The following is a 27,764-nucleotide window of genomic DNA, read 5'->3' on the forward strand; positions in this document are numbered from 1 at the left end:
TGACAAGCAAAGCACCAACCCAGCCCAACATAAGGCCTACATGCCAAAGCCATTGGGCCACGCTGAGGTAACATGCACAAACATAACACCTACAAGCACAGAAATAGAAGAACAGTTCATTCATCCAAGGAGACAATACTAGAAACCAGAACAGTCAAAGGTAATATTATATGGCGTCAAGCACCCCAGTTCAGAATACAAAAAAAGGGCACAGACGCCAGACAAAAGGGCATCGCAGGCCCCAAAATACAAACAAAAGAGAGCGCTGATCATCATCAGCACGAGCCTCATCCTCTATCACCAAATCAGTTGCCATGCCCGCACCACTAGTGCTCAGCCCCGCAGCCCAGTCGCTCACGTCCCCAACACCCGGCTGACTAAGGTCAGGAGCCTACTCCTCTTCCTGTCCCACTGGATGACCAGTTCCTTCTTCCAACAACTCCTGCATGAGCAGAATGTCTTCATCCGGATCCCAATGAGAGGTCTGCCCTTCCTTGAACTCCAGCATGAGCTCGCCTCGGGCCTTAATGATGGCGTCATCAGCAATGGAGATGCACTGCTCTCTGAGGGACTTGACCTCCGCAGTCCTCTCGGCTAACTCGCGTCGTAACCTCTCGACCTTGGCCTCATTATCCTTGAGGCGCTGCTGACTCTCCTGCTTAGCCTTCCGGGATGCTGCCTCCCTCTGCCGCAAACCAGCGTTGGTCTTGGATACATCCTGTATCCGCTTCTCCTGTGCCACGACAGACTTCCTTAGATGGAGACTGCTAGTGAGTACCTGCATAACAAAACTCAGCAATGAGAACAGAGTCAAAAACAGGAAAAATAAACAAATACTGCCATACCTGAACGGCGCGGGATACACCCCAATCAGCGGCAGCAACCGCACCCATCTGGTTCAGGCGCGCCTCGTCCGCCGGGAACAAAAAGGAGTCAGCCAGCTTACTCATAGACGTGGCGTCAGAATAAGTCGACGCAGTAGCCGGAATCGTGATAGTAATAGTCCCGGCCTCCTCATCCACAACGACAGCCTGGGACGACCCGACTCCCGCTAAAGGCTGTTGACTCGGTGGCTGTCGACTAGGCGGCGTCGCCAATATGTCCTCAGCCCTCGCATCCGCCCTAACCAACGACTCCCTCTTCCTCTTCTCTCGACGCTTGGTGATGGATTCGCTCGTACTTGGGATGCTCAACTTCTTCATAAGTGACTCTGCAAGTGCAAACTCTCCAACGGTTAGTGGGTTCAGCCCTGACTCACAAAAAATCAACTGATTGCAGTATCGACTTAGGAGAACGTCCCAAGTCTACTTCAGCGAGGGGAAGGGAGTACCTCTCTGTATCGCCTCTACTCCAGCCCAAAGAATGCTAGTCCTCAAGTTGGACTCCGCTAGCACTACCCGCCAATCCCTTTGCTCCGATGGGATGGCCAACACTCTCTGAGTTGCTACGTCCAAGCCGTCTCCGCTCTGCCCAGTACGATTGAAATCAAGCTCTGCAAACAAAAAACACAATCAAGATTTAGTAATCAAAAGAACGAAAGAAACGATTAAGTTCTCACCAGTGGCTCGCCAGCCGATCGGGATCTCGTTCGAGCCTCTCTCTCCAAAGACGACCTGACCCCTCAAGAAGAAGAAGCGGTCTTTCCAGTTCTTGTCACTGGATCGTAGGTTGGTCACCAAGTGAGACCGATCATGCCTCAAGTTCAACAAGTAACGACCCTTCTCTTTATCGTTCTCCTTCAAGAAGTAGGAATACAGTAGCTCGTGCAACCCAAACCTCACTTGGTTTCGAACGCAAAGGTCCTCCAAAGCCATTAGCAGTCTCCAAGCATTCGGCATAAGCTGAGACGGGGCAATCATGAAGTGGTTCAGCACCTCCCAGACAAGGCGAGGCACAGGCAACCTCAATCTGTTGTGAAACCACTTCTTGTAAACACTGATCCACCCCTTTGCCTCCCAATCAACTCGCTCATACGGCCGCAACATCCGAATGTCAACAGAGCTCGGGATGTGATACAAGGTCCGGATGCGCCATACATCGCTATCTTTCAGCACGGGCGGATAATCTCTAGTCAGAATCCCGCTGCCCTGCTGGCTCGGCTCTTCCTTAGAGCCACTTCCGGAAGAAGATGGACTATCAACCCCTTCGGAGTCTTCCTCACTCCTCCCATGCCTGCCCAAGCCACTCGGCCCAGCTTCACTCGACCCTAGAACTGCAACACTAACTCCACTCGGCACGCCTATAGGAACGCCCCCCTCGGGCATCATCACTATGGTCGGGGCATGCTCATACTCATTCCCCGAGTTTGTCGCAATCCCGCTCGAACCAGCTGAATCAGAATTCGACATGTTGGCTCAATCACCCAACCCAACAGACCGACCGAAAGAACTTGCCCCTGGCTGCCAAAAACGCTAAGTATCAGCCACTCGACCCGAGACACCAACCGAACGAGATCAGAAAGATTTGCCACTCGCCCCTCTGTATTACCCTACTGACCTCGAGAAGCTCAAACTAGACCTTGGTCGACCCTCCCGGTAGACCGACCCAGCTCCTGATTCTCGCCTTTCTTGGCTCGCCCCAGATGACCGACCCGGCAGGTCCCTTATCAAAATATCCCTTTGATCGCCCTTGATGACCAACTGGTCGGCCTGGACACTAATCCTAACACAACCACCCGTTTGGTCAGGACGACCGAACGACTCTTTAATCCGCCTCACACACCCCTCCACTCGGACAGACTGGAAGGCCTAACCCCCAAAATGTCAAGACAGCTTCTAGTTCGGTCAGGAAGACCGACCGAACGAGTCCAAGATCAACCCGACTTTGCCTTCATGAATCCCATCCAAAACAGTCAAAAACCCACCGGAAAATCCCAAATGCACACCTTCTTTTTGGTTTTTTGGTGAAATACAAGACCTAAACACCTCAAAGCTCCCTCAAAGTTCCCAAAAACTCCAATTTTTTTTCTTCTAAAAACTCAAATACCTCGGTCTCTCCCGCAAACAAAACCAAAATCAAACGAACAAGCAAAACAGATGAAAGGGAACAGTACTCACCGTAAAGCCGTCCTGGAAACCAAAGAAGGGAACCACCACTGCTCAGAAAACTGGAACGAAAACGAAGACTGGGAAAGAAAAAGAAAGGACCAAGTTGCAAAAAAAACGCGAATGGAATATGAACGGACCATGCGTCATTTTTTATAGAGGAGGTCTGACAGAAACAGACACGTGGCGGTTTTCCACTGCACAATGGCCAGGACACCTTTTTGTTTTCCCGCCTCGAAAACGAGGAGTCAATCCCCACCGAACGCATGGGAAACATCTGTGGCACCTAAGAGATCGCGAAACTATACTAGCCGTACTCCTTCGCCCTATCTTCGCAACTGAGCAATTATACTGCTCCCTCCTGGTCGATCAGCTTGGGATGACCCGGCCCAAACTCACTATATTGAAAGGACAAGGGCCTCGCCCCCTCACCCTTCCGTAGCGGACGAACGAACAGCTATAGGTCGAGGCTCGCGTATCCGTTCCACTCGATCGCCCACTCCTCCTGACCGACTCAGCCCTTCGAAGCACTCACGATGTCCCATGCTTCTCCAGCCCAGAAGGTCTGGCCGACTGATCGATCAGCTTGGAATGGCTCGTTTCGGCCCCCTTCAGAACAAAGAGGTCTCGCCCATTCGTCCTTCCATTGCGGACCAACGAGAAACCTACAGTCAAGGTCCTCGTATCTCATCCACTGGCTCATCCACACATACCGACCGAGCGAATGATTTTAGATAAAAGAACTTCCTACCTCGCTCTACCCGGCATGCCGAGCAAGAGTCCAGGCTGTGGAATGATCTCCTCTCTCCAATCGGTGGGACGAACCGAACGACCCCAGGACAATCATCTGCAGGATCAGCTACACCAACAACCGGTCAACCAGGAAGGAGACCGAACACCCATTGATCGCTTCCTACTCTCTGATTCAAGAAACTCTTAACTCAGAGAGTGGGGGGCAAACTGTTAGGGCCCAAAATTGTCCTTGGCCCAAATAAGAAAATTGGCGCGACACTGAAGAAGAAGCCAAGCCCAATCCCGATATGACCCTACCGGATTAGGCCCATTCGGTACAATGTGTAGCCGGCCCAGACCATGTGGGCACGAGCCTCCTAATCCCAGCCCATTTCCCAAGTCTATGGGTGAGTATAGAGCCTACAATCTCCTCAGAATACTTCCTATTCCTGATCACTTTCCTGTTCGAGGTTACTCTCCTAATCAGAATCACCTTCCTATTCGGACACTGGTGAGACAGCTCACCACGGCCCTAATTCTTCTAGGGTTTGCATTAGAGTCATACTAGGACTCCTATTTCTACCAGGATTGGGAGACCAGACAGTGATTATATAAGCAGAGGCCAACCCTCTCACAAGGGACATCGACATTACACCTTCACACCTTAAGCTCTTGCTTGAGAGCTTCGCTTCACCGCCGTAGTCACAGTCCCTGACTAGACTTCCAGTAATTTCTCACTCCTTAGCCCTCACTATATTAGGCTTTTAGCCTTGTTGACTTGAGCGTCGGAGTGCCTACGGCAAACAACACCCCTGTGTTTCCCGTTCGCTTCACGCATGTTTCTCTACGTGTGTAGGTACAGCAGATCGCTAGTGGCCTCAACCTCACGGGATCAGACCCCCCTTCTGTACAGGTAGATTTTTATGTCTACAGTGCTTTAAACATGAAAAGAAGAAGCATTGATTGGGCACATTTTAGTTGTTTTGTTTTTCACTCTTTTTTATGCCTCTTTCCTTGTGTCAAGAATAGACACATTCCACTTAACAACAAAACACCTTTAAATGTAAGGCCCCGTTCTCGCAGAGAAATTACAAATTCATCATCTTTTGGCATAAAAATATCTTATATCTTTAAATAATCATACACACATATCTTGCATACTTCGACAAGGCCATTCTCTAGTCAGAAACATTAGAATTTCTTGTTGGGCCATAGTGAATAGCAGAGGACTTTTTATCAATAACCTGCAGCATAAAATGTATCCTCAGTTAAATTTAACCCCCTAAAAGCCAAGCCAACAAAAATAAAAAACGAGCTACACATCTAATCTGAACACCTCAGTAAGCCTGAAGCAACCTTGTAATATGCGAATGTGATCAGTAGGCAAAAATGATCAAACAAAATATATTCCAATAAACTATAAACTTTCTATTTATATTGCGAGGGGTAAACATAATGATTATTTAAAAAGGACAAGAGAGAGAGAGAGAGAGAGAGAGAGAGAGAGAGAGAGAGAGATTTATAAACTGTAGACTTTCTATTTATATTGCGAGGGGTAAGAAGATACAACTCTAGAAGAGAAGAAATTGATATTAAAAATAACATGAAGCCTACAATATTGAGATCAACCAACAATTATCACTGGGAAGAGAAGAAGAGAAGCACATTACTCTATTCGTTACATTAAATGTCAAATGAGGCCAAAATCCAGACAATTCTTGTGAGGTTGGCAAATATTATGAAACTGCAATATTGTTTTGATAAACCATAATAAAAAAAATTGTTGCAAATCATTATCTGATCCTTAAAAAAATGACTCAAATCAAAGTAGACATTGTTCATGAGTATTATCACCACACTACTCAGGAGGCTTAGACATGATGATAAAAAAATAAGATCATAAGTATCCATCAAAGAGAGAGACTTATCCCTTCTTGGGAGCTCCTTATGTTATTGGAAGAGAGGATGATAAAAAAAGATCATAAGCGTTTTAATGCAACCAACCAAAGGAGAGGGAGTCTCTGTCATTCCAATAGTTGGAACTGGGGGTTCGGGTAAAACCACTCTTACTCAAATGGTTTACAATGATGAAAGGGTAAATGATTTCTTTCCATTAAAGATGTGGACATGCATGTCAGATGACTTTGATGTCACTAGATTGATGAAAGAAATTATTAAATCTGCAATACATGATGATTGTAGTAAGTTAAAAGGAGATGAAATTCATAAGTGTTTGGAGGAAATTTTGACAGATAAATAGTTTTTGCTTGACATGGATGATGTCTATAATGAGAAGTCCGAGAAATGGATGGATTTGAGAAAATTATTGCTAAATGGTGTCAATGGAAGTAAAATTATTGTGAGCACAGGAAGAAATAGAGTTGCAGAAATAATGAGCATGGGTCCCTCCCATTTTCTGTAAGGTCTTTCCAATGAGAAACCCTTGTCATTATTTAAGAAGTATGCGTTCAAAGATGGAGAAGGGAAAGATTTTCCAAGGCTCATTGAATTTGGGATGGACATTGTTAAAAAATGTAAATGAGTTCTGTTGGCTGTGAGATATTAAGGAAGCTTACCTTATGCAAACACAAATGAAAGTGAGTGGTTGAAAATTAAACAAAATGACATCGATCTGGCAGGTGGATCAAGATATTGAATATATCTTACCAGTATTGAAACTGAGCTATGATCATTTGCCATCTCCCTTGAAGTGATGTTTTACTTATCTTTGTTTGTTTCCAAAGGATTATTGTTATAGCGGTGATTACATGACCCAATATTGGATGACACTTGGAATTCATAAAACCTTTGTTAAAACTAAAATGTTTTTGATAAAACTAAAGAGTTTGAAGATGTTGCTGTTCAATATATGAAAGTTTTATGGTCAAGGGGCTTAGAGGAATTCTTGGATCATGATTATTATTGGACATTTAAGGTTCTTATGCATGATCTTGTAATATCAATGACAAAAGGTGAGTTTGCATTCATAAATTTCGGAAGACAAAAAGTTGAAATTTCAGCATTTTTCACATGGTGACACAGAGCCATGTGGTAAAGAATTTCTACAACTTATAATTGATAACTCAAGAAGTGTTTGAAGCATTGTCTTTCCAGCAGCAAAGCAGTTTGGAGATGAGCCTATTATTGGATCATTTGTTAGAGAAGATATATCCAAATTCAAGTACCTCCTACTACTACACTGGTGTTTCATATGTTTCGAAGTGTTGACATATTCTATTAGCACATTGAGACATTTGAGGCACCTTGATCTAGGTTGGAATAATGCATCGAAGAAGATCCCTAAATCTACTTGCGAGCTTCAGAACTTGCAAATGTCAAGACTTAATGGTAGGGGTGTTCAAAAAAATGCAAAAACTGAACCGAACCAAAAAACTGGTTAACCGAAAAAACGGTTAGGTTACGGTTCGAAAATTTCAAAAAATCAAATTTTCGGTTCGGAAGAAATTAGAAACGGTTAACTGAAAACCGATTTTTTCATAATTATATATATATATATATATATATTAAATAATAAATAATAACTGAACTAAAATAAATCTCTAATTCACTCAATCTAAAATCCCAACCCAAATTTTTTCTTAGTTCCCAATGTATTGTCTATATTTACAATTAAATTTAGGACAAAAAAAAAAAGTTTTATAAAAAAAAAGGGAAAACCGTTAACCCTTTTTTTAAAATGGTTAACGGTTTTTCAGTTAATCGAAAAACCGGTTTTCCCTAAAATTGGTTCGGTTTCGGTTCAGGAATTTTCCGAACCAAATTAGAAAGCGGTTAACCGCTTTTGAAACACCCTACTTAATGGTTGTCTTGAGCTTAAGAAGTTACTAATAACATACGAAAGATGATCTGTCTAGACACTTGAAATAATCACACAAGAGGAGGTTCTTCCAGATGGATTTGGATGTTGAGTTCCTTCGATATTTGTACTACTTAACTATCACAATCTTCTATGTGTGTGAAGAGATGCAAGGTTTGAAAAGCCTTAGGATGTTGTATCTTCAATTAAGTTCTACGATCTCATTACTGATACTATCAAACACTTGACAAAATTAGAGGGTGGTGATTTTGAGTTGCCACAAGATTAATTTGAAAATGGAATTGCAAGGAGAAGATGTGTGAGCTGAGGTGAGTATTAAAAATTCGTAATTGTTGGTTCAGATTCATTGGTGGATTTGCCCAGCTTTTCTCAAGCATTTGCTGACACTCTGAAGTACATGCAGATTGAAGGTGAGGAAACTTAGAAGCACTACGGAGTGGTTGCAAAATCTCACATCACTTGAAAAACTCGAGATTACAAGATGCCACAGATTGTCATCTCTTCCAAAGGGAAGAACGCCTTACTTCCCTCAGGAATTAAAAATTAGAGGGTGTCCTACTCTGATTGAAAGCTGCAAAAATAATGAGTCGAAGATTGCTCATGTTCCAATGGTTAATCTTAACTTAATGATGTAGTTTTCTGCAATAATATTTATGGTGGTACCAACTAATTGTCTTGTTAATGGTGATTTGTTTTCATGGGTAGTGTGTTGCTTTTTTTTTTTTTTTTTTCAATTTGGCTGTATTTTATTGTTTCTTATGCATGAATGATGTTGTGTTTTATATTAAATGTGTTTTTTCGTGCTTTTTATTAATAAATTTCCCTCCTACTTTCGAGTTCCTTTTTTTTTTTTTTTTTTTTTTGTATAAAAAAATAATAATTATGATTCTTCATTTAAAAAAATAATAATTATGATTCTTCATTTTTCTATTCTCATTTTGTTTGTATAATTAAATTACTTTAAGAAGCTTTGTACAGTTAATTCTCTTCAACATTTTCTAGTGTTATTAGTTTCAAATTATGCATTTATTTATTTAATGATGGCTAATTTTTATTAATGCAATTATGTAAACTGAAGACATGAAGAGATATAAATAATTGATTGAATTTAATTTTGGTGGTGTTGTTGGTTATTGTCACAGTTATGCAAGCAATGATGAAAAAAAGGTCATTATATTCAGAATATGTTTAATAGTTGTCCCAAATTTGACCATAAAAGTAGCTGATTAAAGTTAACATGATCAGACTAGGTAGGAGATGATTAAACTAACTTTTTTATTAGGATGATTGTTTTAGAATTTTAGATCGGGTTATATAATTCTAAGGTTTAACAGAAATAAAATCCAAAGCGGGCAAGAAATTGGCATATAATATGTCCTATGATTATTGTGTAATCATGTATAACTAGATGGCACGCTCACGCGTTGCGCATGTTTATTTATTATATTGTTTTTATTTTATTATCGAATTTTTATATTTTAAGAAATTGTAAATGATTATTGTTTCACAAAAAAATATGTCAAATTTTGATTATAATAGAACATTTTTTAATTGTTCTTTTGTTTTATTTTATTATGATAACAGAGGGGAAAAGAAAAAACTATATACATAGCATTTTTCTAATTATTTTGCTGTCTTATTTATAGTTCAACCTCTTTAGCAGCAATTAAAAACTCACGTCGAGTTAAATCAGAGATAATATCCATGGTTGAACTCATTATCTCTAATAGACCATGGATAATATCTTTCAATTAGAGAATTTCTTTGATCTCATTTTGTGGTTGGAATGATGTTGCTTCATCTATAAATCATGCACACACATATTAGAATAGATATATGACATTAAATATAAGATATATGGTTCAATGTTTATTACCGTGTGTTGTTGTTCTTGATGCTTCTGCCATTGCGAATAAAAGTTTTTAAAGTAGAACAAAATTAGCATTTTGTGATATTTCAAATTGCATTTTGTTATGTTTATATAGGAACAACAAAATGCGAAAAGGCAAAATAGCAAGAGACTGTTCATTCTCTGTACACTGCATTTGGAATCGTGCTTTGTTGGTTTTTCGGTTTTTGGGTTGACAATGGTTCATCTTCCGTCTGGTATTTGTTAATGATATGTCAGTGATATGATATAATTAAAGCAATTGTTCGTATTTTGTTCAATGTAATTGGAATATTTAATATTTCAACTTTTGGATTATCAGTAATATAGTTTCACCGAAGTCAACAATACATTTTACCAATCGGATTATATTTATGTTTATCTATGTAGGAAAATATGTAATATATGTGTTGAATATATGCGAATCATCATGACTTAATCAAATTAAGATGGGCATGTCAAAGATATTAACAATCAATATTGTTTGTCCAATTGTTATTTTTTCCATTTTAGTTATTCAATTTATTTGCAATTTTATTAACTAATAACCGTAGATTTAATATGAATGTGGTATGATTATAAATAATTTTAAATCTATTTAGACTATTTTATTATTATTGCATATAATTTTTTTTTTTTATACAATCTGTGTATTCTTATGTATAGAACTTGGTTGGCAGTTGTAAATAATAGTAACAATCGTTCGAATACATGTCACGGAAACTCAAATCTTCAACCTCCAAGTCTTCCTATATGGGAGAAAATATTCTGCTGGGAAGTCGGCTCAATACCATGCAAGAAGATTATAGAAGCCAAAATAAATACGAATAGTTTTGAGAAAGTAATTGAATGGAATGATTTAGCTTGTCAAGAGGCTTTTAAAACGGCCAACCTTCGATATTGGTTAAAGATGTGTTAGGAAAAACACAGATGAACATGTAATTGTATAGAAGCAGTATAAAATGCGAACAAAACATTATTCGGCAATTGTTCGTAATAATACAACACACATTGTTTGGTAATGTGTGATTCTATACAATAACATATGTGCTGGGAAAAACATGTATAAACAATATTTTCACTCATATCATTGAATTACTCTAAAGTGAATGTATATGTCTCATTTTTATTACATATTATATTTAAGACATACTATTTCATAATCTACAGAGCATCTCTCGCAACTGATATTGGCCTTGTTATTCGGTCCCAGTGTACAATGTATTCATCTTCTTTATTGCAAGTTCGTAATATCCTTTGCTTGAGGAGAATGTTTGCTATTGGAGTCATGGATTTGAAAGTCTCTCGGCAATTCCTCATCCTTTGAAAAGAATTTGGTTGCTGTACCAATTTGAGAAGAAGTTGTATACCATTGTTATCATATATTTTTAGCAAAGCAACTGCAAAAATATATAGTGCTTGCATATTTTGTCTTTTGCAGGCTACACCCAGCATAGGTATACCTGTGTAAATATCATGTTTGATAAATACTAAATGTGTTCCAAGCAGTAATAAAGCATGTTCATTTTTTGCGTTTGCCAAGATTTGTAAAATTGAAAGTCGTTCTATTGTAATTGCCGGTAACTTGTGTCTTTGTTTGAAGATGTTTCTTTTATATAACACTTGTTTTGCGTTGGATTGTATATATAGAAATTTACATCTGCAATTGGATAGATAAGATAGATATAAATTGTGTATAGCAATATATAATAATTGATATTGTAGATGTTATTAATAGTAATACTTACGTCAAGCGGATTGATTGTAGATTTTTATTGCTAGTTTTAGTTGCTTTGACAATGATTTGCTGCAGTATTTCTTATGGTAGTTGTAAGAAACTTGTTTTCTGTACTGCTGAATTTTGGTTAATCATGATAATCTTCCTTTTTTTTTTTTTCTTTCTTTTGTTGTTGTAAATGTCTTCAATTCCTGTCAAACACTGTTTATATAATTTTTTTGGAAGATATTGAATAGTCGTTACATTATTGTCAATTAATAATGTTGTTCACAAAACGTTCTAATTTAGGGGAATGTGAATGGTTTGTTGACTTTTGGGATGAATTTTTGTATTCTCCTATTTTGTTTGTCTTTAAACTACACTAAGTTTATTGTTTATATTTGTTTATTTAGTATTTTGGAATACAAATGACATTTATCTGAATATTTCTTATTAAATAATAATAATTGTTGTTATTATGTGTATTTGTTTCATCGAACATATATATGATGCAATAAAACCGTGATTAAAATTAACAAAAATAGATGTAACTAATCTTGTATATTAAATGCATGATAATTTATAATATTCTGGAAAAATATATTGTAATTATTATAAAATACACTAATGATTTATATATTTAGGAAATATTAGAAAATATTAAATTGAATTTCTAAAAAATATTATATTTGGTATATATTGTCAGTGATTTTGTGATGCGCTGTCGTTTTTGTATTATATTTTTTGTTTAGCAAAACGTCGTCGTCTAATGCTTTGATAATCGTTTATATATAAATTGGATTTATGTCAACATGTATCAGTTGTTAATTCACTTATCACTTGTTTTCTTGCCGTTGACAATTACATATCTATAAGTCTTTAATTTTTGTTTAAGTATTTGTTCTCAATTAAATTTGTTCCTTTTTTTAATCTTATCTGAAAATATTAGATATTTCATTCATATTGTTAATTTTTTGGTGTTTATTTTATTTTATTTTTTTAAGGTTTGTAGATATGAGGTGGCCTTTTCATGCCTTAATGTGTTTATGTGCATGAATAGCCACTGTCCAATAAAAAAACAAAAAGCATAAAAGTTGGAGGTAATACCCATTCGGTGGATGGTCCAAACAAAAATTTTCCAATAATGACTACTTCACAAACCTTATAATGGAAATACACACAGATGATCCGAGATGTGGTTTTTCTTGAACATTTGTTTCCTTTCTCTACTAACTCCACTGCCAACAATTCTTCATGTATGCCATTAATTCCTTCTGATCTTAAAGATTTGTTTCCTATAGATACTGATCATTTACCTGCCACATCTCAACCACAATCCACATCTGATTTTGGCATTTCTGATTCTATACCTTCCGCTGAGTAGAAACTCATTCATCACCTAGAGTTGATACTATTATGCATGTTGAACCTATTACTGATGCATTGCTTCCTAAAAATTTGTCTCCTGATCATGTAGACATGCATTCACAGTCTAGTAACGTTTCACATATTCCAATTGCTCGTTCTCTACATAGGCAAAGCCTTAGATTTAAACAGCCACCAAAATGGATGAATGATTATGTGCTGCACTGTCATAATTCCCAACAGCTTTCATCTGTTGATAAATCTCATTTTTCTTCAATATATACACCTTTAACTTACCCTTTCATTGATCCTCCTTGTCTATCATACACATATATCAATTTCTTAGCTAATGTCTCAACAATCCAAGAACCTACTTCCTATCATCAAGCTTCCCAGCATCCTGCTTGGATTAAAGCTATGAATGTTGAAATTGATCCTTTAGAGTCCAACCATACTTGGGAATTAGTCCCATTACCACCTTAAAAAAAAACCAATTGGCACGATATGGGTTTATAAAATTAAACTTAAACCAGATGGGAGTGTAGATAGATACAAGGCCAGATTAGTGACCAAAGGTTACAATTAAATTTATGGGGTGGATTATTTGGAAAGTTTTTCTCCTGTTGCCAAGCTTGTTACAGTTAGAGTTTTCTTGGCCATTGCTACTACCTATTCTTGGCCACTACATCAATTAGACATTAACAATGCCTTCTTACATAGCTACTTGGATGAAGAAGTCTATCTTTTTCCCCCTGATGGTTATTCTAAGGCACAAAATGGAGAGGTTTGCAAGCTTAGAAAGTCATTATATGGTCTGAAACAGGCTTCCAGACAGTGGAATCATGAGTTCTACACTAAATTATCGGCCTATGGTTTTGTTCAGTCCAAGCATGGTCATTGTCTATTTACTAAATCTTCTGCCAATAATTTCTTGGCTCTAATTGTCTATGTTGATGATGTTTTAGTAATGGGACCTAATGAAAGTGATATTGCAGCAGTTAAGGCTTATCTACATTATGTTTTTACTATCAAAGACTTAGGATATGCCAAATACTTCCTTGGGATAGAAATAGCTCACTCTTCAGAGGGTACTTTTATGAATCAATTGAAATACATTTTGGATATCCTTGCAGACACAGGTTTGGTTGGTGCAAAGCTTGTTTCTACTCTTTTTCTCAAGGGCTGCAAGCTTAGTTCAGAATCTTCCAATCTCTTATCTTCTCTTGATCAATATAGGAGATTGATTGGCAGATTATTGTATATTAATTTGAAAAGACCTGACATTAGCTTTGCTGTTCAACAGCTAAGTCAGTTTGTCAATTCTCCTTGCCAAGAACATTGGGATGCTGCTTTATACATTCTGCGGTATCTAAAGGGCTGTCCTTCTAAAGGCTTATTTTTCCTAGCTCATTCTTCCTTTACTATCACAACTTATTGCAATGCTGATTGGGCTTCTTGCCTCGATTCCCGAAGATCTCTCACTGATTATTGTGTGTTCCTTGGCTCTTCTCTTATTTCTTGGAAGACAAAGAAACAACCTATAGTTTCTAAGTCTTCTGCAGAGGTTAAGTACAGGAGTATGGTAGCCACAATTTGTGAGTTGCAATGGATTTCATATTTGCTTCAAGACTTGTTTATTCCTTTTTCACTTCCTATCACTCTTTGGTGTGATAATCGCGTTGCCCTACACATCACCGCCAATCCAGTTTTCCATAAGCGCACTAAGCACTTGGAAATTGACTGTCATGTGGTTTGAGATCATTTCAAAGCAGGCTTCATCACTCTCCAGCACATTCCCTCTTCATGGTAACTCACTGATTTCTTCACTAAACCTCTTGTTGCCCCTCAATTTACATATTTCTTGTCCAAGTTGGGCTTAGGTGATTGTCACCTAGCTCCAACTTTAGGGGGGGATGTAGGAATTAAGTCTGGAAGGGTTATTTATGTAATTCAACATCAAACTTATTTTAGCTTATTGTTAAGCTGTTAAGAGTTAGTTTTAGTTAGTTGGTTAGTTACTTAATTAGTTAGTCAGTAATTAGAGAGCTTAACAGATTTGTAGATAAAGCTATCTGTTAATGAATGAAAAGTGCGAGCATTATTCAGAAATATCTTTCTTTTCTCTGTTTGTTCAATAATCGACCAAAATTTGGAATGAAACATACCAAATAAGAATATGATATTCTTTTTATTTTTTACACATATTGTATTTAAGCATGAAAATTTTGACAAAATTAAGAACAAGCTATCCTCTGTGTAAAAAAAAAAAAAAAATTATACTTACAACAACACAGCCACTTAATTTCCTATTAAAGAAAGGAACAGGACATTCTAAGAGAGCCTTGACAATTGTCAAACACCATAAGGATCGCCAAACAGACCTCCACAGAACAAAAACTTAAATGAAATCATAAAATCAGCAAAAACACATAACAAAAACTAATTGAAATAATGAAATCAAGCAAAAACATAGGCAAAAATATGCAGAAGATCTCACAAGGAGATGTGTTCTAAGCTCATTTTCTGATGCAAAGAACTACGAAAGAATTGGCAAGCTTTTATGAGAATAATAGATATTTTACGGGAATAGAAAAAGGGTTTAAACCGATTCAAAGAGAGTTATTTCGATCATTTTGTGAACATCAGCAAAAAATGGAAAAAGGCATTTTGGGGGCAGGGAGTGCACTATATGTTGCTACACTTGGTTAAAAGCCAAAAAAAAAAAAGAAAAAAAAGAAAAAAAAGAAAAAAAAATGTGGTTTGTGGTGGATGGAAAGCCACCACGTTTTGGGATGATGGAATATACCCTGATGACAGGCTTAAGATGTGGGAAATTTCCAGATGCGGCAGAGCAAGAGAGAATAAAGAAAAGTAGGGCAGCCGATAACTTGGCTAAAAAGGTGCTGGGAGGAAGGTGTTTATTGCGGGACGTGATTTAAATGAAAGGTTAGAAGAGGGTAGGTATACCTCTTCAGAGAGGTTCAAGATGAGTCTGGTATGGTTCATGTATTCGATCGTAATGGCTTCTGACTCAACAAAAGCCGTTAATATAGATTGGGTGAAGTTTGCAAGCAACATGGACTTCTTTAATGCTTATCCATGCAGACGAGTATCATTTCAGCTAACCATGGGCTCTCCGCAAGGAAAAGACATGGCGTTAAAGCAGTGCCAATCTGTCGAGGAGAATAGATCGAGCATGTACAATTTTTTTGGCTTCTTATGGGCAATGCAGGTAAATATTAATAACTTTTTGTTATATTTTTTGTATTATATGTATTTTAATTATGATATGCACTGTTTTTTCATAATGTAGGCCTGGATGTATGAGGCCGTCCCTATCTTGGCTAATGCGGGGGGAGGGGGGAGGATGAAGACTTCAGATGAGCAACCATAATTTCCTAGGATGTTGTGGTGGAATATCGAGAAGCGTACCCATTGGGATTACGACAAAATAGACATGGAAATTCAAGCGGCTCGGGTAAGATTAAAGAATTAATCTTTTGAATATGCACTTGCTTTTAAATATGGCTTAAATTTGATTGATTTTTTTTTTCTTATTGTAGGGAGTCGTTCGTCCCTTCCTTATCGCTTCTAGGTGTGAAGCAGGACAGAAGCATGTTACATCGTTCAAAGCACTAGAGGATGAAGCAGATGAAGGGATAGACTGCCTAATGCGGGACCTAGAAGAGGTCAAGCATATGAGTGCAGTTGCAGGACCACTGCTTGAAAATGTTGTTGACGCCAATTAGGGTTATATATATAAATTTATCCTTTAGATAGATACATATTCAATCGGAAATTAAAAAAAAAAAAGTGAGTATTACCATTATTTTAAACTTCTTGACAGACATGTGATGCTAAGATAATCGGCCCAACAGACCCATTATTTACATAGTTAGGCCCACTTTTTAAACAGTCAAGCAATAGCCAATCAGTTTACCTGCTATTGAGACTTGAGAGTAATTGAGTCAGACAATTATATGTGTTTTAAGAATCTGGATTAGATTATAATAAGAAATGCTAATAACTTTTTGAGTAGTGTTATTTCCAAACTTTTTATAAGCCCTAAAATCAATTAGAAGTAAATAAATTTAAATTTATTTCAAAGTTATCNAAAAAAAAAAAAAAAAAAAAAAAGTGTGAGTATTACTATTATTTTAAACTTCTTGACAGACACATGATGCTATGGTAATCAGCCCAACAGACCCATTATTTACGTAGTTAGCCCATTTTTTAAACAGTCAAGCAATAGCCATTCAGTTTACTCAGTATTGAGACTTGAGAGCAATTGAGTCAGACAATCATGGGTCCGTTTGTTTTATTATTTCATACCCTATTCCTAAAATACTTGTTTGTTTAATTATTTGGGAAATACTATTCTATTTTTTTAATTTAGACCCCTTAAGTTCACCCCTAGAAAAAAGTTTAAAAATTAATAAAAACACTCCCACCCACCTATAGTTGCCAAAGGTTGCTAGAATATGTCACAATGGTGTAGAACAACCGAAAATGATTGGTAATTTGCCGATCTGGCTTTTTCCGGTCAGATCCACAGTGGATCTGGCTGACGGCCAAAAAAATGGTCATCATTGACGGTCAACGACGGCTAAATCTTGGCCATCGTTGACTGAAAATAACGACCATATCTTTGGTGGTCGCTGACGGCCAAATCTGACCGTAGATCTAGGCTTTTCCGGCCAGATCCATGGTGGATCTAGTCGAAAAAGGTCATATCAATGCCTTACTAGCTAGATTCGACCGGTCTACGTCGTAAGGCTATTTTTTAGCCAAATTCTGGCAGTGGTGGCCGTAATCTGGCACTGTGGGTGGGTGGGTGGGGGTGTTTTTGTCATTTTATAAATTTTTTATATATTGGGGTGTTTAGTTAAATTAGCAAACCTAGGGGTTTTTTTTGTTAATTTGTAAATTTTACCTCGTAATATTGATCCTATTCAACTACCCAATATTATTCTCAAAATCCTACCCAAAATAACAAAACAAACACATCTTATGTGTTTTAAGAGTCCGGATTAGATTATAATAAGAAATGCTAATAACTTTTTTAGTAGTGTTATTTCCAAACTTTTTGTAAGCCCTAAAATCAATTAGAAGTAAATAAATTTAAATTTATTTCAAAGGTATCCATTTTTTAATTTTTTTTTTTTAACTTCTCCATTTTCTTAATCTTTTTCAACTTCTCTAAATTTCCTAATCTTTTTTAACTTCTTTTCTTTCTTAAAAACTCATTATTTAGAAACAATTATGAAAAATCTGAAAAAATAAAAAAATAAACCATTGTTACACACCGTCTGACAATAGTTTGAGGTTCGTATTATAGGATGGATAACACGCATAATTCCCCATAATCCGGATTTGAGTCAGCCCTCACCCATACTTAAGTCAGAATGCCCATGCTTAGGACTTGTGAGCTTATTGGTTAAGTCATCTGTTGTGGGTGTGACATGTGGGGAAGTTTTAGATGGCTAGATCCTAGTATGGTTTTTAGACAGGTGACAAAAATCTAGCCGTCGGACAAAATCATGCACAACAAATATTATTAACTAAGCTTTGTCAGCAACAATACTTGTGCAATTCAATTTTTATTGGTAAGACTAGAAGCGGTGTATTGGCAATATGATTATATATCACGAAAAGAAGCAAAAATAAAAAAATAAAAATAGAGAGAGCTAGGAAATATGAATATCTAGATGGGGGCGTTTGAATCATATTATGTTTTATTATAAGGGAATGTTATATTAACGAAAAGATACATCACCTTGAAGATTATTGGGAATGTTTAGGAAATGTGTTTGGTTGGTTTGAATAAATTGTGAATAATATGTTTGGTTGGGAGGATAAATGGGTTGGTATGTTATATAAATTACTAAATTGCCCTCCTTTTTAAATAATAATATAATATTATTTATTATTATTATTTTTTGAATCATTTCTTTTAACCCTCTACATTTGAAATATTGCTAAAATACCTCAACCATATAAAACTTTAATTTGTAGCAAAATCACCCCCACTCACCTCAAGCCACTGTTGCCAGCCAGCCACCATCGCTGATCGTCGTTAGCAGTCAATGGAATGATGCATGATTGGCCGTATATGGTCGGTCGTGCATTGACAAAGCCATTTCTGACCATGGATCACAAATCCATGGTCGTTTCATAACCAAATCTATGGCCATTTCATAGCCAAAGATGTGGCCGTTTCATGACTATAAATCTAGCCATGAAACGACTAGATCTATGGCCATGAAACAACCATAGAAACGACCATATTTGGCCGTTTCTGATTATGGATCACATATTCATGGCCGAAAATGGCCTTACCAGTGCACGATCGGTTAGATCTCGACAATCGTGTGCCATTAAGGTGACTGACACCCAAGGTGGTGAGTAACGATCAATGGTGGTCTTTGGTGGCTGAGAATATTTTGTTAACTTTTAAACTTTTTTGTGGTTGGGGTGTTTTAGCTAATTTCTCAAATGTATAGGGGTTTGGCTATTGTTATTTGGTAGACATTTGAGGGCAATTGTGTTGAAATGGTTTTTAATTAAGGGCAAAATAGGTATAAAAATTAGATTACCCAGTAATCTTTTATAACACCCTTGGGGGAGGGTATCAGATTACCCCCTACATTACTAACAATAAAAACTATATGCAGTAAAAGATATCCATAATATTTTATTACTTGCAAACCAAACACCGAAATCTTACAAAATAAACAAAGATTACCCCCGTTATCTTATATGCCCTCGATCCAAACGCACTCTATAGTTGCGTTTGGTTCAGGGTGATATAAGATTAATCTTGTAATCTTTGTTAATTTTCTAAATTCTCTTGTTTGGTTGTCAAGTAATAAAATATTACGTAATTTTTTATTGCAAATAGTGTTTGGTATTGGTAATATTGGGGGTAATCAGATTACCTTCCCAAGGGGTGTTAATATAAGATTACTGATGTAATCTTAATTTTGACCCTATTTTGCCCATAATCTTTTATCTTTTCGGACACATTTACCCTCATATTTCTACCAAATAACAATTAACCCAAACCCCCTATATTTGAGAATTTAGCTAAAACACCCTAGCCATAAAAAAATTTAAAAGTTAACAAAATACCCCTAGTCACCCAAGACCACCGCTGGCCACCGACGAAAGTCATCACATCGGCGCAAGACTGGTGGGATCTTGCTGGTTGTGTATCGATAAGGACATTTTTTGCCGTGGATTTGTGATCCATGGCTGGAAACGACCAGATTTGGTCGTTTCATGGCCAAAGATGTGGCCATGAAACGTCATAGATCTGATTGTGAAATGGCCATCGTTTCACCACCACATCTTTAGCCGTGAAATGACCATATTCATGGTTAGATCTAGCTATTTTTTGCCATTGATCTTTGATCCATGGCTGGATTAGGCCTTACTGGCGCACGACCAGCCAGATCCGGCCAATCGTGCGCCATTATAGCGGCTATTGGCGGTGGTGGCTAGCTGCTAGCAGTGGCTTGGGGTGAGTGGGGGTGATTTTGCTACAAATTAAAGTTTTTTATGGCTGTGGTGTTTTAGCAAAATTTCAAATATAGGGGGTTAAAAGAAATGATTTAAAAAATAATAGAATAAAATAATAATAAAAATATTATTATTTAAAAAGGAGGACAATTTAGTAATCTACATAACATACCCACTCATTTATCTTCCAACCAAACATATTATTATAACATACCACCAATTTATTCTAACCACCCAAATACATTTCTCTAAGGGGGCGTTTGGTTCAGGAAATATTGGATTACTGAAAGTTAGATTATCTTGAAGATTATTGGGAATCTTTAGGAAATGTGTTTGGTTAATTGGTAGATATGTTATATTAATATATTTGGTATGGAGGAATAAATTGGTGGGTATGTTATTTAAATTACTGAATTGTCCTCTAATTAAATACTATTATTTTATTATTTTTTAATATTGATGATTATTTGGATTATAACAACCCCCTTGCATTTAAAAACTTAGCAAAAACAACCCTATAATAAAAGTTTGGAAAATCAACAAAGCACCCCCACAAACCCAGCCACTGTCGGCCACTGGCAACCTAACAGCACACGGAAGGCAGGAAATGGTCTCTGTGCGCCGTATGGCCATTTTTTGCCGGAGATCTGGCAAAAAATGGCCAGATGTGATAGATCTGGTCGTGGCATGATTTAGCCATTTTCTACCAGATATCTGGCCGAAAATGGCCATATTGACATACAACAGTCATTTTCAGCCTTCCATGTGCCGTTCCGACGGTGACGGCAGCTGCCAGCTGCAGGTGGGTGGGGGTGGTGGCTTGGGTAGGATGCAATTTGTTTTGAATTCAAGGGTAATTTTGTCCAAAAGTTAATTAATTGGGGTGAAATAATAAAAGCTATATTTATGTAAATAAATTTAAAAATAAGGGCATTATTGTCCTAAAATTTTATTAATAAGGGATAAAATTATAATAAAAAAAAGATAACTTTGGTAATCTTAGAATACCTAGGAAAATAGAGGTAATCAGATTACCTCCAATATTACCTATAGTAACCACTGTTGGTATTTGAAGATTATCGATATCTTATATTACTTGACAACCAAACATGATAATCAAGTAATATAAGATGATTTAACCCTAGTAAACCCACATAACCTCCAACCAAACGCCCCTTAAAGATTATCTGGTAATCTATCTTTCCAGTAATACAACATTTTCTAAGCCAAACGCATCCTATATAATATCTTCAAATCATATTATATTCTGCCAAACATTCTTTGCACTTTTGGCTAAATTTTGTGATTACAATATTAATTAGAAAACCACATTATTAGGTATTATATATCTATCTATCGACATAAGACAATTAACATAAGCTCAATTAATTAATTGGGAGCGTCCATCCCCATTTATCCTCAATAACACCAGTCTGAATCCCTGTAAGTGTTGCGTGAAGTTTATGTGTCGCTGTTTCATTTCCAGTTTTGTACTCAACCCTACATTAAAATTATTCCATTGTTAAAAGAGGACGAAGGAGGAAGGAAATTAAACAACATATATATACATTTCTTTTACCTTGTATCGTCATAAGTCAAAGTGGAAACAGGAGTCACAACCATTGCGGTTCCTGTGCAAAATACTTCATCTGTATTCAACAAATCCTCCAATGGAACATTGCGTTCCTCCACCTAAACATCGTACTTATTTATTAAAACATTTCCTCAATTCGCCCTTTTATTGCGATTAACAGAATTAATGGCAATTATATAGCTACCTGGTAACCCATATCAGAAGCAAGTTTGATGATGCTTTTTCGCGTGACACCAGGCAGAATAGTTCCATGTGTTGCTGGAGTTGAAATTACATTGTCCTGCAAAAGAGAGATTTGTTAATATTGGAAGAAATAGAGTATTTCTGATATTAATGAAGCGAAACATTTGTGTAGAATGGCCTTTAGTTCTTACCTTGAGAATGAAAATGTTACATGAAGAGACCTCCTCAATGTACTTTCCACTTACTGCATCTAAGAATAAGACGTCAGTGAAACCTTTGGCCTTTGCTTCGGCTACGGTTTCATAAACCTGCAATAAGCAATGAAAATTTAAAAACAATTCGATATAGCATCACGGCATGTAACGAAGCTCAATTTTATGCTCACCCCTGAGTAGTTTGTGATACTTTTAATGCCTCCAGTTCCACCAGGTCCAGCACGATGGAGGTCTCTTTCGATCAATAAGTTCAGGGATTCTCTACCCTGTAATATATATCAGTGGCAGTATTGTTAATAATATTGCATCAAACAAAAGAAAATTAATTAAATGACTCAAGTAATTAGTGTACCTTATAGAAGTTGCCGATTGGAGATGCGAATATGAGGAAAGTGTATTCAGGAGCAGGTCCGATTCCGAGAACCGACCCACTTCCCATGAGCAGAGGCCTAACATATAGTGAGCCTTTCCCATGAGGAGGCACCTGTTTGTTCATCAATTTAAAACAATACGTTAACTAATAAGCATACATTGAGTGCAAATGCACTGGTGTCCTGAGATCTTTAAAAGTTCCGGAAAACTTAGATCATTCAAACAAAGAGAGAAAGAGGAATATTACCCAACGCTTGTTGGCCAGGACAACTTGCGTTACAGCTTCGACAAATTGCTCAACTGATGGTGACGGCATCCTCAATCTCCTTGCGCCGGCTTGCATCCGCAGAGCATTATGTTCTGGCCGAAAGAGCTGAATTCTACCATCTGGTTTTCTATAGGCCTTTAGACCTTCAAACAAACCCTAAAGATACCACCATTAAAGAAGCAATTTGTCACTTAATTAATGCTAAGTCCAACACATTATCATTATGGCTTCTCTTAAATTAAATTGGTGTCTACCTGTCCATAATTTAGGACTCCAGCAGAAGGGCTGATTTCTATGTTGCCATAGTTGGTAAGATGTCCTCGTGAAAAGTTTTCTTTCATTGAGCATTTCATTATATACATGTAATCAGTTGTAGTTAAACCAAATCCAAGATTATCCCAGTCGACGTCCGCATAATTTTCTTCCCAGCTGTAAATGCTCACAAAATTTCAAAAATCACCAAACAAATTAGCAAATAATTGAATCTGTGGTTGAATTAATGAAGAACAAATATTTACTTTAATTAAATTGAAGTAAAATATAAAACACATTCTCTTGCCATATATATAAAGATTACATTTAATCTGCTCAATGTGTACCTGTTGTTAATGCTACCACTTTGGGTTCCAATAAAGGGAGGAGCCATTACTGTGGTATGAGACTGCAATCAAGAAAACAGCCATTTGTGTGAGTCGCATCCCTGAACTTGAATTATATCTTTAGCAACACGATTAGCTATAATCCAAACTCATATTATTACAAATCATGGCTATTACTGTTATATAAAGGAACTAAACATATAAACAAGACAAATGTGATACCTTTTACTTCAAGAAGCGAAGTGGAAAGCCTATAAAGCTGGTACAATGAATTCTGAGTAGTATACAGTCTCTTATAGGCTGAAAAAGAGAATAAAGATAAGCATTTAACGAACTTGTTAAATTTAGCAGTTAAAAAGTTTTTTCAGTTCAATAACTTGCAGACAATAGTAATAGCACTGAGTTTCAAGAATTTTAGCAATTAACAGAAGGTAAATATGGTAGCGAGCTCACAAAACAAAAAGTCCATCACTGGTGATTATTTTTTAAGTTGCGCCTTCCCCTTTGGCGAACAAGAAATTACAGTTTATTAGTTATTACAGATGGTTATAACATATTTGGCCTATTTTAAATGATTGTTTGCAGTCATGCCAGCATGAATTATACAATTAAGAATGAGGTCTCCATATATATGTGATCCAAAGTCGAATAAAATCATACGTAACAATCAAAATATTTGATTATTAGATTATTCAGGAATTATGCATGTCAAATTAAAACAATAGTTTCGTAAATTCATATATAACATACCTTTTTATGGATTTTCCTATGGCGTCGTTTTGGACTGCATGCAGTAAAATTGTGGGCACAATTTTTTCTTAACTCTCTTCCAATTTAAAATCACTTGTATTTATAAAAATAAGAGAGGATATTTGAATCAAATAATACTCCCTCTGTTTTTAAATAATTGTCATTTTAAGGGTGTTTTATTTTTTCAAAATAAAAGTCATCCTTGTCTTGTCCTTTCTGCACTTTAATTTATGACCACATCTCCTCTGTCTCTCTTTAATCTTTGTCTTCTCCTTTCTCAACTTTTCGTCATGACCACATCTCCTCTGTCTCTCTTTAATCTTGTCTTCTACTTTCTCAACTTTTTGTCATGACCACATCTCCTCTGTCTATCTTTAATCTTTATCTTATCATATCTCTTCCCCTCTTCGATCTCCTCTCTTCCATATTTTCCATCGCCACTTCTTCTTTCTCTGCTTCCATCTTCTCTCTCTTTTTCAAACAAAGTTTAAAGACAAGATCCCCAACTGGGACTTTACCGGAGGTCAATTCTTCGACTTTAAGGAGCCACGTTTCGCCGAGTTGCTGTGTGGAGTCTAGGGGTTCTAAGTCGTAAATGGTGGACTGGGCGAGAGAGAGGTCGCATAGGGGTAAGGTATGAGGGTTTGACAGAAGGAAATTTTGAGATCGGAGCGGGGGGAGAGGGGTGGACGACAAGGAGGAACTGAGAGTCGAAATGAGTTACAAACAGCGCGAATAGAGAGGATGTCTATGCGTGTGGCGAGGCATTTAGCGATGGCATTGAGGAGAAGTGCAGGGAGAGTGGACCAGTCTGGTTGAGTGGTGTCCATGGGAGAAAAAGGAGAAAATGGGTGTTTGTGGCAGTTGCGTAGTAGATTTGAGTTTAGAAATTTGTTATTTTTTTTTTTGGTCAAAATCAATTTGTGATGTTATTGCATTATTGTGTTCCGCAAATTGAGGTTCTGTAAATACATTAGGTTGTAAACATAGTGGAGATTATGAATCTTAAAGTTTCGAATGAAGAATTAGAACAAATGAGGATATGGGTGCCTTTATCATGTAAGTGGCTTTTTTGTGTTTTCTTATGGTAATTTATTCTTAAAAGCGATAATGGTACATTGTTGCATAACTCATTTGACTCTTTAATTGATGAATGATTAGGTTTTGAAGAGAATCATAGCATCAACAATGAGGCCAAATTAATTGACACTGAAGGCAGTACAAGCATTGCAAATCAATCTGGAATGGTGGATATCAATAGTGGAGGTTTTATTTGATTTTTTCTTTGGTTGATGTCAATACAATTTTTTTTGCTTTTATCAATTCAGTTAATTAGTTACAATATTTTCTCTTATACAGTACATGTTGTAAAAAACAATGTAGAAGGTGCATCAAGACAGATTGTCAAAATTGAAATTTCTGGAGTTTGGAATAACCAAGAAAAATCAGTAGTGGGCATTGTAATGCATGATACATGCTGTGGAAATTTGACTTTACTAGAACAGTATGTGTCAGCTTCTAACACACTACATGCAGAATATCTTGCCTTATATCATGGACTGCGTGTTGCTCGTGAAAATGGTGTTAAAGAAGTCCAATTTGTCCTACTTTCAAGAACTAATTGACGACCTTAATATGAATGATGAACAAAAATGTGTATTGGATGATTTGCTTGATTCCTTTACATATGTAGAAGTCTATAAAGTGCCTGTTAGTGTGGATATGTTCGCTGATGTTATGGCTTGCATGGCCGCTAGGAGATGATCGAGCCTTGTACTCCTTGGTGAGAATGATTGTTGGGTGTTTTAGTTTTTCTCAATCGGTTTCTACTTTTTATTTTGGTTTTGGCTCAATTTTTGTGACTTTTGCCTATGTTTTGTTTTAGCCTATGCTGCAGGGCCTTTGGTGTTGAGAAAGGCATGTGGCTGACCCAAGGGTGTGTGCTTTGCAGGAGTTTTGCTGTGGTGAGTCTTGGTTTTTCTGCTAGTTGGGGATTGAAGCTTTTGTTGGATTTCCTTGAAGGTGGCTAGAGTTTTGAGACTTTTTGGCTACAGACCTTTATGTACAGACTGTGTAGTTTGATTTGTGCCTAGATGGCTTGCTTTTTTTATTGCCGGCCTTTTTTTGTCCATGTACAGATTGCAATGAAAGTTCATTAGCTTTTATCCCTCTTAACTTATCCATTATGAAGGTTTAGCAAATTCATTCAATGTATTTGAATAATATAGAAATGCATATTTGATCTAGAAGTTTCAATGCACCCGCAAACAAACACCAGTTATTTGGCTTCAGCACAGCTACAAACTAGCCACCCAAAGAACAGTATTCTACCTATGCTGGTCTCATGGATTAAAAAAGCTGGATCACATGATTATAATAATTTCAAAAATTAAGCTCCTTTAAGTGGTGATAGCATTTCCAGAGTAAGTTTACTACAACAATTCCATCATCCTCCTAATTGGATTACTAGATGAAATTATATAGAAAAGTAAGAGAAACAAAATAAGATAAAATTAAAATTACAACATACAAGAAAGATTGTTGACATTTCTCCAATAATTTATTCCACATTAGATTCAGATGGAACTCCTTCAAATAACACATTTAAACCATCATCCTCTCCCCGTATTTTCCCATTTTTCACCTTGAGTTTCTTTGCAAGTTTCCTCTCCAATTCCAAATCTTCCTCTGCACTTTTGCTAGCTTTGTATAGGTTTACTTTCAAATAATGAAGGATGTTGGCTTGGTATAGGTTTACAGTCTATCACAGGACTTGTAGAAAAGATTAGATTTGTATATGGTTGTTTACTTCATTATCTAAATATCATCGGTCTCAGTTTAAGCTAAAGTTGATTTTCTATATGTGCATCTTTTGGTAGGCAAAGTGACACCAGAAAGTGTAGTGCATAGCTTTGGCACCTTGTTATATATTACCATAATAAAAGCTTATATTACAAAATAGAACAAGTTTTTTTCTTGCATGTTGGAGTAGAATTTCTTTACAGCAAAAAAAAAAAAAAAAATGAAACACAAACTTCTCCTAAAAGACAATATCTTATCAGAACCCATATGAACATCATGGACAAAACAAAAATATTCTTCAATACTAGATAGGTCAATTGTAACACTTATTGACATTGAGCAATCGTTTCTTCAATTAATGTGGGGTCAACATCTAACTGCCTAGGAAGGCAATTTTGTCTCTCCAACCTATGTTTTTTCATGTGCGGAACCTTATATTTGTTCGAACCTCTCTGGCTTTCAAAATTGAAATCATACATGACTGTAAAGTTAAAAACGTATGATTCAATTTTGTTGACAAGTATTCATCAAATGACTTCTGAACAGTCTCTATGAGCGCATCTATAGAGTTGGGTGCCTGTTGGTATTGTAGCCCCTATATCACATTAAAAAACCCAAGGTCTAGAACATTCATATCTGGAGAATTCGGTGGTTGACAGATCAAACGTATGTCAAAGCCATCCTTAGTAGCATTACTTTGAAAATACTCATCATCCAAACCAATACGAGGTTTTGCATTGTCTTGTTGGATAAATATTGGACTTCCTTCATCAATTCTTAGCCACTTATCTCAGATAGCTGGCAAGAGTTTCTCAACTATGTAAGATCGATAAATTTCCTTATTGATAGAATTGATTGCTTTAGTCTCCATGGTTC

The 27,764-nt window shown here is 36.7% G+C and overlaps 1 protein-coding gene across 1 annotated transcript; it reads right to left on the reverse strand.

The window, feature by feature from the left end:
- Positions 1-21,490: 21,490 nt before the first annotated feature.
- On the reverse strand, positions 21,491-23,114 carry LOC116145363 (branched-chain-amino-acid aminotransferase 2, chloroplastic-like). The gene is made up of 8 exons (XM_031430820.1): positions 22,992-23,114; positions 22,717-22,893; positions 22,450-22,581; positions 22,268-22,363; positions 22,074-22,190; positions 21,884-21,979; positions 21,685-21,797; positions 21,491-21,605 (listed from the first exon to the last, which is right to left on the reverse strand). Exons 1-8 carry the CDS (start codon positions 23,097-23,099, stop codon positions 21,491-21,493), a joined length of 954 nt encoding a protein of 317 aa, XP_031286680.1. The 5' UTR covers positions 23,100-23,114.
- Positions 23,115-27,764: the final 4,650 nt, after the last annotated feature.

Source organism: Pistacia vera, unplaced genomic scaffold (genome assembly GCF_008641045.1).
Source record: "Pistacia vera cultivar Batoury unplaced genomic scaffold, PisVer_v2 Contig461, whole genome shotgun sequence".
Lineage (NCBI taxonomy): Eukaryota > Viridiplantae > Streptophyta > Magnoliopsida > Sapindales > Anacardiaceae > Pistacia > Pistacia vera.